The 12,681-nt window shown below is 34.4% G+C and overlaps 1 protein-coding gene across 1 annotated transcript in view; it reads left to right on the top strand.

Moving 5' to 3' along the window:
* Window positions 1–12,681, top strand: part of LOC150095021 (uncharacterized) — a 79,039-nt gene that overhangs the window by 42,650 nt on the left and 23,708 nt on the right. Inside the window, exon 4 of the mRNA XM_090411415.1 lies at window positions 12,223–12,307. Within this exon, the coding sequence (XP_090267541.1) occupies window positions 12,223–12,307 (85 nt within the window). The remainder of the gene's footprint in view (window positions 1–12,222; window positions 12,308–12,681) is intronic.

Genomic DNA, 12,681 nt, shown 5'->3' with positions numbered 1-12,681 from the left:
TAGAATGGTATAGGCAAAATTTCTCTTATTTCAAATAAAGCATACAATGCTGTATGCAGATGAGCTTATTATATTAAAAGATATCAAACATCGATTAATGACTTACATAAGCCTATAATACAATTTTTAACACGAAACAAAAATTATGCCATTTTAAAGCAAAGCTCATGTTGCGTGAGAAATAGAACATAAAAGATCAAATCATCATCATCAAATTCCTGCCATGTACCCTCAAGGGGGTGTACAGGATATGATAGTACTACATGAAAAAAATTACATCATTATTAATTTCCTCCAAATCAGTCTGTTACTTGTCAAGACTCCAACATTATCAGATCTTATATTTCTATCGTCTAAAGCATTTTGTACCGTATCAATCCACCTATATCTTGGTCTTCCTCTGGGTCGTTTTGCTGCCAACCTGGCAGAGAACACTTGTTTTGCTAATCTTTCCTCGCCCATTCTGTTTAAGTGACCATACCACCTAAGATTAGCTCTGCTAACGCATTCCTGGATGCTGACAATGTCAAGTTCTTTCCTAATATCCTCATTTTTAATATGATATTGCCATTGATGCCATCTGTTCATGCCTATAATCTTTCTCAGGACTCTCATATCAGTGGTCTCTAGTCTTTGGTCAAGTGTTTTACTTCTGACCCAGCTCTCAGATCCATAAGTTAAAACTGGTTTGAACACTGTCTTGTACACAGCTAATTTAGTGTTCGGACTGATTTCTCTCTTATTCCATATGAATTTATTCAATTCACTTCCCACCATACCAGCTTTGCTGATTCTGTTGTCTACTTCTATGTTTAATTTACCATCTTCAGTGAAGATCGTGCCTAAATAGCTGAAATGTTTTACTTGTTCCACAGGTTCTCCACTCACAACACAGTTGACATTTTCAATGATTCTGCCTATTTTCATTGTCTTTGTCTTTTTATTGCTGACCTTCATACCATATCTATTACAACAGCTATTCAATTTAGTCAGAGAATCTTGCAGACTTGTAGCGGATTTATTTAGAAGTATAACATCATCCGCATAAAGCAAAGAGCTGACATTAACATCTCCAATTTTGATATCATGTTTAATACCACTTTCCTTCATAATGTGATCCATATAGATAATGAATAACAGAGGGGATAATGTACATCCTTGTCTCACACCAGATTTAACATTAAACCATCTTCCTGTACTTCCTTCAATTCTAACTGCTGACTTACAACTCAAATAAAGACTAAGTATTGCTTGATATAATGCCCCATTGACACCATATAACTGAAGCGTATTGAATAGCTTCTCTCTTGGCACCTTGTCATATGCCTTTTCCAGATCGACAAAACTTAAATACTGATCTTTGTTATATTCCCATGCTTTCTCGACTATTTGTCGTAAAGTGAAGATCTGATCCTGACAGCCTCTATTTGGCCTGAATCCAGCTTGTTCTTCACCAAGCTTTTCTTTCACAATTCTTCTCAACCGTTTCTCAAGTATACTTGCATAGATCTTGCCAGGAACACTCAGTAGGGAAATACCTCTGTAATTCTCACATGCAGTTTTATTTCCCTTTATATATATGGGTACTATGAGAGCTCTACTCCAATCATCGGGAATTCGTCCCTCTGTCCAGGCTTTCTGAACTATGCAGTGCAGCCACTGTAAGACTCTTATACCACCATACTTCAGCATTTCTGGTCGAATATCGTCTACTACCTGCTGCCTTTCCACATTTCAAGCATTTGATGTTTTTTCCACTTCTAGTATGGGTATGTATTCCTGACTGCATGCCTGGTCAGTGTTTTTTACCACTGTGCTGTCATCACTGCTTGTTTCATTTAGCAGTTTTTCAAAGTAATTACTCCATACTTCAAGGATATCTTTTTCTCCTGTTTTCATTTCACCTTTATCATCTCTAATTCCTGTTACAGCACTCTTTCCTCCATTCTTAAGCTTCTTCAACAACCTCCAGAATATTTTGCCACCTTCTTGATATTTATTTTCTATATTCTTGCCAAAGTCCTCCCATGACTTTTGTTTAGCTAGTTTTACACAGTGTTTAGCATTCTTGCATTTGTCTCTATATTCTCTAAGAGCACAAGCTGACTTATTTGACAGCAACTTTTGGTATGCTTTCTTCTTTTCCTTCACTGCCTCTTTAACTTCCTGTGTCCACCAGGGAGTTCTGATTTTTTTTATCCTTACAGATAACCTCACCACATGCCTCTCTGGCAGAATCAATCAATGTTTTCTTCAGAGTTTGCCACTGAATCTCCAAGGTTTGATTCCTGTTCTCAAACTCTCATTTTTTCTTCAATAATCTTTGTGTATTTTAGCCTACAGTTCACATCTGAGAGCTGCTCAACTTTTATTCGCTTTAAAACTTTCTTACATGTTATTCTTTTCAATATGAAATTCAATTTTATCCTGCTCAAGACTAAATAGTGATCACTTCCAATTTCAAATCCTCTGTACACTCTGGTGTCCTGCACCAGGGAGAAAACATCACTATCAACAATAACATAGTCAATGAGACTTTTCTTATTCCTAGCCTCTTCTCTCCATGTGAATTTGTGCACATTTTTATGTTGGAACAAGGTGTTAGTAATAACCAGTCCATGTCCTGAGCAGAAATCCAACAGATATTTGCCATTATTATTAGTTTTGCTCTTTTCTCCAAATTTTCCCAAAATATTTTTGTATGTCTCACAATCATTTCCTGCTCTTCTATTTAGATCCCCAACAAGGACCAATTTTTCATTGTGTTAGTTGCTTTTTCTAAAGCCTCAAAAAATTCCTCCACTTCTACCTTAGTAGAACCTTCTGTGGGACCATAGGCACAAATAAGTCTCATTGTCCAGTTCCCCATTCTCATATTTGCCCAAGATTGTCATTGCCTGAATATAACATTTTGTATTTATTGTTCAGAAAGATCTCACCAGTTTTGGTCTTTTTTGTTTCAGTCACCCCCTATTATGTCGATCTGGTACTTATCTAATTCCTCAGCTAGTCCATTTCTTTGCCATTCAGGCTTCTTACGTTGATAGTACCGATCTTTAACTCTGGTGATGTTGTGTTGGGGTATGTTTTCAGATTTGTTCCAGTAGCTGACTTTTCGCTGTTCGCCCTGTTTCCTGGCGAAAACAACTGGAGTCTTGTTTAACTGGGTGACGCCCCAGCCGGCATGAAATTTTGTCATGTTGTACCATCATTCTATATTTTGGTTTAACCAATAAGAATACAATTTGGTCGTCTAAATCCCAAATTGCCAGCCCATCCTCGTCCATTCAGTATCCAAGTAGATACCCAACAGGGTGCACCACTAGAAGGTGAGGATTGGACATTAGGTCAGAAGCCCTGGTCGGTTCTCCGCATTCCTTTAAAGGCTATGTGGAGGTCTCCTCTCTGTTATACAGCTTTGATGCTTAAGCACCATGATAGTTTAATCATTTTGATTGCATAAACATCTTAAAGACAAGATATATATATATGTATAGGCTTGAAAACAGAGACTAGAAAATCAGACAGAACCAAAATTAAAAGGAAATTAAATAAATAAACATTACAAGAAAGCTGACTTAAATTTTAGAAGGTAGTGGCCACCCATACTCCTTTATATAGTTCAGAAATATCAGCAGTTAAAAAATAAAAGATCAAAGTGAAATACAAGAATTTAGATTTCTAACAAAATCAATTACACAATAGAAACACTAATGATACTAGAACAAGCAAATGCATGATCTTTGATGATGATAATAATAGCAAAGGGAATTTAGCTGAAAGTTTTGGTGCATATTAAACCATATCTTGAGAAAATGGAAAAGCTGGTGATAAAGGTAGTGTTTTTTAAAGTTGATTAAATTGGCAAATATTTTTTCTTCTCAAAAGTAAATGTAAACCAGTCTTATCTTCCAGAAAATGTTCTTATGAAAAAATATAAAGCATGATTGCCAGAATAAACATAAAGGAAAATTTGATTCCTTTATTAATGAATTTAATTACTTCAAAAAAATTGCTAAATGAAATATTCAGTGACAGCACAGTTTTAAAAAACACTGACCAGGCATGCAATCAGGAATACATATCCATGCTTGAAGTAGAAAAAGCCTGAAATGTGGAAAGGCAACTGGAATAGATGATATTCGACCAGAAATACTCAAGTATGGAGGTATAAAAGTTACAGGGACTGCACTGCATAGTTCAGAAGGGCTGGACAGAGGGACAAATTCAATATGATTAGAGTAGAGCTCTCATAGTATCCATATTAATGTGAGAATTGCAGAGGTATTTCTCTACTGAGTGTTCCTGGTAAGATTTATGCAAGTATACTTGAGAAATGGTTGAGAAGGATTGCAAACGAGAAGCTTGGTGACAAGCTGGATTCAAGCTAAATAGTGGCTATCAGGATCAGATTTTCACTTTACAACAAATAGTTGAGAAATCATTGGAATATAACAAAGATCTGTATTTAAGTTTTGTAGATCTAGAAAAGGCATGTGCCAAGAGAGAAGCTATACAAAACGCTACAGTTGTATGCAGTGGTGAGCTATGGAAATTTTAACAAAGGGCTCGCATCGTCGAGCAAAAAAAGGCTAGCCCTTATAATATTTATATTGCAACTTTGTAGAGCTTCTGACAAACATGATAATTCCTGTAGGATATTAATCATTAATGCTAGATCTTTTAAAAATTCCAAAGGTAATTTCTCCACAAAGCAAGAGCCGTTCGTAAACTGCAAGCTGACCATCGTAGTCTGAACACATGGCCGATCTTTAAAATTTCGATACCAAGGTCTTTTGCAATTGTATTTAATTCTTGTTGAATTTTTGGTGATTGATGATAAAAAGCATATAATTTATCCATATATATTTCAAAATGATTAATTTCTTTAATGTTTATTATCAAATCGTCTAATGCTAAGTGTAAACGATGAGTGGAATGCCAAATCACAACGTTAGGAAATTTTTGTAGAAGTTTGATTGCAACACCTTATTTGTTTCCTAACATACACTAGCTCCATTAGAACAAAATGCAATGAAATGATTTTTTATGTCTTCTTCTTCTTCTTCTCTTCCGTCTAAGACGGGTTGAGTCTTCTCTTGAGCAGGATCTTCCAGTCTTCTCTATTCCTTGCTGTTCGAAAAAGTTCTTTGTATCCTACAAAGATAATAAGCCAAAAGGCTATTTTACCGGCGAATTTGTTAATTAAGAGAGAGATGTTAAATCCCGTTTTATTTTATAGCCAGGTACGAAACTCGGGTCGAAATCCATCGACATCCGTAGAGTTTCACTGCCGAAAAAACTATCGGCAGAACCAAGTGAAAACGATCACTTGGATAGTACAACACCAGGGCAACTCGATAGTAGAGCAAACTCCCTCACTAACTTTAATATTCTTTCATAATGTAAAACCCAGCTCCTAAGAGATGTAAATATATTGTTTTACATTATGAGAATAGGTCACTACCCAGACCGGTTTCAACCTTTTTTGAGGTCTCATCAGTGAGTAGGTAGACCTGGAATATCAAGGTTTTAAGTGAACAGAAACTTACATACCTCTACTATCGAATTGCCGAAGTGGTGTACTATATATTGTTAAAAATTGTTCACTACAAAGATAATAAGCCAAAAGGCTATTTTACCGGCGAATTTGTTAATTAAGAGGGAGATGTTAAATCTCGTTTTATTTTATAGCCGGGTACAAAACTCAGGTCGAAATCCATCGACATCCGTAGAGTTTCAATGCAGAAAAAGCTATCGGCACTTGGTTCCGCCGATAGTTTTTTCGGTATTGAAACTCTATGGATTTCGACCCGAGTTTCGTACCCGGCTATAAAATAAAACGGGATTTAACATCTCCCTCTTAATCAAGTTCTTTGTATGTTCTGCATCCCGAGATGTTCTTTATTAATTTCAGCCAGGTAATTCTGGGTCTTCTTTTTTCAGTTGGAAAAGTATTGATTAGGACGTTAGGAAGTCTGTCTCCTGCGTCCATGTGTACAGTGTGTCCAAACCATCTCAGTTGTTGTTTTCTAATTTTTTCTATTATTGTCTTTTTATACAATAGTTCTTGTCTGACTGTGATGTTTGTTTTCTTTTCTATCCAACTTGTTCTATTTATTTTTCTTAAGCATTTCATTTCAAATGCCAGCAGTTTTTTCTCCTCTCTTTTTTTTAACTGTCCATGCTTCTGCTCCATAGATGACTGTTGGTATAATTATTGCTTCATATAATTTGATTTTGGCTTGCTTAGATATCTTGTTTGTTTTCCAGATTTTCTGTAATTTTCCCATGGTGGTCCATCCTATTGCTATTCTGTGTTTGATTGTTTTGAGTTCATCTATTGTTTCTGTTAGTTTTGATCCAAGGTATATGAAGTTGTCTACTTGTTCTATTTGTTCTCCGTTTAGGGTGGCTGAGATGGTAGTTCCTTTCCTTCCTATTTTCATCACTTTTGTATATTTATTGTCACGTCATATGTTTTACAGGTTTCGTTTAGCTTGTTGATCAACTTTTGTAGTTCATTTGGAGTTCTTGCAAGAAGGACGAGATCATCTGCATATTTGATATTATTTATGTTTAAACCATTGACATTGATTCCAGGCTCATTGTCTATTCCCTTCTTTACAACTTCTTCTAGATATATGTTGAATAGGCATGGGGATAATGGGTATCCTTGCATTACTTCTTTTTGGATCTCTATGGATTCTGTTGTGTGTCCTTTTTAATTATTGCATTTGTCTTAGAGTAATATTTTATCAGCAACTGTATTATATATTTGTCTATTGCTTTTTCTAGTAGAATTTTAAGAAGGATTTCTCTGTTGATGTTATCGAAAGCTTGTTTAAAGTCCACAAAACAACAATATAGTTCTTTATGGTCTTCCCAGCTGAGCTCTGCTAGTTGGTGCAATGTGAAAATTTTGTCTATTGTTGAATTGTTTCCTCAGAAACCAGCTTGTTCTATGCCTATCAGTTCTTCATAGGTGCTTTTTAATCTATTTTGTATAATTCTTATGAATATTTTATAGGTGTGAGGGAGTAAATTGATGGTCTGTAATTTCTGTAGTCTCTTTTGTCTCCTTTCTTGTATGTTGGGATGATCTTAACGGTCATCTGGGATCTCTCCTGTTTGTAGTGTTTTATTGAATAGGGTTGTTAAATATTCTATTGATATGCTGCCTCCATATGACCACAGTTCAGTAGGGATAGTATCAAATGCCTGGTGCTTTATTGTTTTTCATCTGTTTTATTGCATATCTAACTTCTTCTTGTAAAATTTTTGGGTGATCATTATTTTCTTCTATTGTTGGCATTGTAGTTTTGTTTTCTTGGTGGAAGATAGTCTTAAAATGGTTTGACCAGATTTTTCTTATATATATTCAATATTCCTGGTTTCAGTCATCTTGTTGTTTATCATTGTTACTGCTTTTGCTGAGAATTCCTTTGTAATTTCTCTTACAGTATCATGGAAGACTTTTAGGTTGTTTTGTTCATGTGCTTCTTGGCATTTCTTAGCTTTTTCTTCTAACCATTTTTTTTTTTGGCTTTTTTGCATAGGTTATCAACTTTATTTTTGAATGCTCTGTATTTTTCTCTATTCTCTTCATTGTTTTGTTGGTTTACAAGTATCTTGGCCTCCTTTTCTCTTCTATGGTAGCTATGAGTTCTTGGGTTATCCACTGTTTGTTTATTTTGGGTTTGGAACCTAAAGTGTCTTTTGCAATTGATAACACTGTTTCTTTTCCTTCTTCCCAGTATTTTCTGCTGTTCTGGAAAATGGAGGGTTTTAATTTCAAGCACACCTGTTCTAAAAATCGACTTCTGCTTGAGCTATCTTTTAGTTTTGATAGGTTGATGTTTTCTTCTTTTCTGATATTATTTTTCCTGTTGAATTTTATTTTCACTTTGGCAGTTAATATTTCGTGGTCAGTGTCAAAATCAAAACTTCTTAATGTTCGTACATCATTTACTGATCTTTTCCATTGTTTGTTTATGATGATATAGTCTATGCAGTTCTTTATATTACCATCTGGGGATGTCCATGTATATTTATTATTAGGGCGTTGATAGAATAACGTGTTTGTAATCATTAGATCTTTTGCTTTACAGAAGTGGAGTAATTGTTCTCCTCTGTCGTTAAGCTCTCCGTATCCAAATTTCCCCATCACATCTTTTTTGTCTGCTGTGAACTGTCCTATTTTAGCATTAAAATCTCCCATCACTATCATGAGTTCTCTATTTTTGGGATTATCTATTTCCTGTTGTAGTTCTTCATAGAAATTTTCTATTTCTTCCTCTGAATGGTTACTGTCTGGTGCATATATTTGGATTATTTTAATTGTTTGACCTTTTTCTTTTGCTTGAAGTTTGGCTGTTATTATTCTAGGAGACACTGGGTTTATTTCAATTACTGAGTGCGTAAGTTTCTTTTCAATTAATAATGCAACTCCTTCTCTGTGTACGTTATCTTTTCTTCCTGAGAAGTACAGTCTTCCTTCTGGTAAATCCATGAATTCATCTCCACACCAATGTGTCTCTGATAAACCTAAAATACTCCATTTCAGTCTTTTTAAATTTTCCTGGACTAATTGCAATTTTCCAGGTCGGTATAGTGATCTTATGTTGAGGGTGGCTACATGTTTCACATCCTTGGCTGACCACATTGCTGATTTCTCACCTACTCTATGTGGTCTTTGAGTGGGCGCGTCGGTTGTCCCGTACGCAGTAGCACTATCTCGGTTTGTAGACTTTCTCCTGCTCATGAACGTTACTAGCATAATAATATAGCCAGCTTGCCATGCCTTTGCTACATCCTTTGGTCCACGGCTCTTTATTCTTTATTCAGAGCAACCCATTTGGGTTTCCGCCACCCAGGGAACGCGCCTGGTAAGAGTGTGATCTTCCCCAAGGATTTTTTATATAGTTATCAGAAAATCCATATGAATTTAAAGTAGCAATTATAATAGCATGTATACATTCCACGGTGGTATTTTCTAGTTCTACAAGATTATTAAACAAGAAGAACAAGGGACTTGCAAATTTGAGAAAAATTTAACAAAAGGCTTGCGCGAGCCCTTTATAGCTCACCACTGCACCATACAACGTATCATGTTGGAGGTTTAATGGAATATTATCAGCACTGAGAAAGGATTAAAAACAATTTTAATACTTCTAATATTTCATCTCCATCACAGAGACATCTTCAGCAATTACAAAAAAACTTTTTGTAACAACACACACACAAATATAATACAATAATGAGGGAAACTAAAGTCCTATCTAGGTGGTAATCCCTGAAGATGTCTCTGTGATGGAGACACAATATTGGAAGTATTAAAATTGTTTTTAATTCTTCACAGCACTTAAGCCTCAACACACAGATTTGTATGGTGTCAATGAGACATCAAGCAATACTTAATTTCTATTTGAGTTATAAGTCAGTAGTTAGAATTGAAGGAAGTACAGGAAATGGTTTAATGTTAAATCTGGTTTCAGACGGGGATGTACATTAATCCTCCCTGTTATTCGTTATCTATATGGATCACATTAAGAAGGAAAGTGGTTTTGACTGATATCAAAATTGGAGATGTTAACCTGCTCTCTATGCTGATGATGTTATACTTAAATAAATCCACTACAAGTCTGCAAGATTCCCTGACTAAATGGAATGACTGTTGTAATAGATATGGTGTGAAGGTCAGCAGTAACAATACAAAGACAATAAAAATAAGCATTGAAAATATCAACTGCATTGTGAATGGAGAACCTATAGAACAAGTAAAACATTTCAGCTACTTAGGCACGATTTTTAGTGAAGATGGTAAATTAAATATGGAAATAAACAACAGGATCAACAAAGCTGGTATGGTAGGAAGTCAACTAAATAAATTTATATGGAATAAGAGAGAAATTAGTCGGAACACTAAATTAGCTGTATACAAGACAGTGTTCAAACCAGTTTTAACTTATGGATCTGAGAGCTGGGTCAGAAGTAAAACACTTGACCAAAGTCTAGAGACTGTAGATATGAGAGTTCTGAGAAAGATTAGAGGCATGAACAGATGGCATCAATGGCAATATCCTATTAAAAATGAGGATATTGGCAATGAACTTGACATTGTTAGCATCGAGGAAGGTGTTAGGAGAGCTAATCTCAGGTGGTATTATCACTTATGTGGAATGGGAGAGGAAGGATTAGCAAAACAAGTGTTCTCTACCAGGTTGGCAGGAAAAAAGACCCAGAGGAAGACCAAGATATAGGTAGATTGATACAGTAAAAAGTGCCTTAGAAGATAGAAATATAAGATCTGATAATATTGGAATCTTGACAGGTAACCGATTGATTTGGAGGAAAATTGTAGATAGGAAGTTAGTAATGATGTAAATTTTTAATGTAGTACTATCATATCTTGTACACCGCTTGAGGGTACATGTCAGGAATTTGATATGATGAATTTAAGATAAATAGTGGTATGGCCTGGTTGGTCGAGTAGTTAGCGTATCCCCTCTCCGGCCAAAAGGCTGTGGGTTCGAATCCCGCTGTGGGCATGGATGTTTGTGATTTGTGAAAATAGTGGTGGTGGTAGATGGCATTGGTGTAGATGAAGGTAGTTGCAGTTAGTGGAGTGGTGGAGACGGAGAGTTGTAGAGCAGGTGCCCTCCTTCAATGAGTCTTTGGACTCCCTAGAGGTGTTATAATAATAATAAATAAATTCAGCATTTTGAAAGCTTCATTGATTAATTACAAAACTTCATTAAGAAACATTGCATTCTTAATGCAATGTTTGCTGAATATGCAGTATTTGTAATCTTGTAATTTCAAAATATTTCTGTTACCACAGATAAGCAAGCATTGTTGATTTAAATTTATGAAGCAGTGCTTATTATCTGTGGCTGAACAGACATGTTGAGATTTATAAAAAAAAAAAAAAATTCAAGTCATAATGCTATCTACCTGAACTGTAGCAAAGTGTATATAAAGAATTCACTGCAAATTTATATGAGTAGAATCATGGTTATACACTCAGTTCTTGAAAGCATAATATCATGAATATTGTGTAGTTGTTAATATTGATTTATGGACTCATAGCACCTTTGTCATTTATGGAGAATTACTTTTTTTTTCCATTTGAATTTGATGAACAACTTCAATTGTTCACCAAATGAAAAGAAAAAAATTTTTTTTTTTTTTTTTTTTTTTTGGAATTGGATATGCAATAATGAATTGTCTACCCTTACAAACTACCAAGAAATCTTAGCCAGATATGGCGTCATTGTCCTGCTAAATGAAATTCACCACTGTAGCTAACTATCCACTATATTTAATAGACTATTCCTTTGATTCCTAAGTGTTTATTATAGAGTTAATTGATAGATTGTGGAAGAAAGATGCATGGTTCTAAGACAACTTAAGTGGGAGAAGTTATGAGAGTTAGCTCTGAAATTCTGATAGTTTTTCACTGCATCATTCATTAGATGCACCAACATTTTTTCATTTCAGAATATTATAGATGTTACTTCATCAGTGAAATACATTTTATGCAATGTCCACTGACATACTATCCATTTTTGGAAGATATTGAAACAGAATATGATGAATATTGGTTATTATTTTGACTGAGGTGGTTGAGGAGATCGTTTAAAAGATTTTTTTATTTATCATCTGTAATAGACAGTTTCATGACAGAAAGGATGAAAAACTGTTCCATTGTTATTTGTTAATAAATTTTTGTGTGTGTGTCAGTCTATAGAATGTCTAAAATAAACAAAACCAGGTTATGATAGGCATTATACAACGCAGATCAACAATAAAGTATATCTATGTGACATCTGGATATGATAAGCTCTATCACTCTAACAACTATACCATTACTGTACTAAAAATCATTTTGCTGCTATGTTTTCAAACTGAAAAGTAACTTTATCCTTATGAAGTATGCCATAGTACACAGGAAACTAGTTGAATAAATAAATAAATACATTTTAATTTAATAATTATTTTGTGGTCATACCAGCAACATTACAATAGTTTTTGTTTGTGGATATAACATATCCTAATGAACTTAATTTGAAACTTCAAGGAATGGGTACATTATTAACTAAGACATTTTCTGATCTTAAAACTTTGAAGCAAAGTTAAATTGATATATAAACATATGAACACCATCACCTCATTCAGTTTTGATATTTGGCATTTCAATGTTTATTTTTTCCTTCCTAGATTCCATCCAAATTCTTCAACTGGATATGAAACCAGTTCTGCACAGAGGTCAGCTTTTTAATTTACATGCAAGCTGGAATGGAACGTATGTAATTACATATTTTTATATATCAATTATTATTAAGTTTATTTTCTTTTATTTATCTCCAGAATAACTCTATATTGTTCAACTTTTTGGAAATGATTTTTAAACAAAATGTGAACTTAACTCTTGTAAAATTTGAATTAAATTATTTTTATTTAATAATTTAAAATATTTACACAATGTATATAAAGATATCATAGTTGAAGATTATATAAAAAGATTTAGAACTCAGATGTTCATTATGGATCCTAGGGTTACTGCAGAAAGAGGTTTATCAGATAACGTGTTTTGTTAATAAATTTCCATATAGGCTCCCTTAGTAATGCAAGTACATATTCACTGAAACTCAGTTTCAGATGAGCCACAACTGACAT

The sequence above is a fragment of the Typopeltis vanoorti genome, chromosome 21, assembly GCF_054136105.1.
Source record: "Typopeltis vanoorti isolate ZY-2024b chromosome 21, IOZ_Tvanoo_1.0, whole genome shotgun sequence".
NCBI lineage: Eukaryota > Metazoa > Arthropoda > Arachnida > Uropygi > Thelyphonidae > Typopeltis > Typopeltis vanoorti.
Note: the sequence above shows the minus strand (reverse complement) of the source record. Positions and strands in the feature narration are given on the sequence as shown.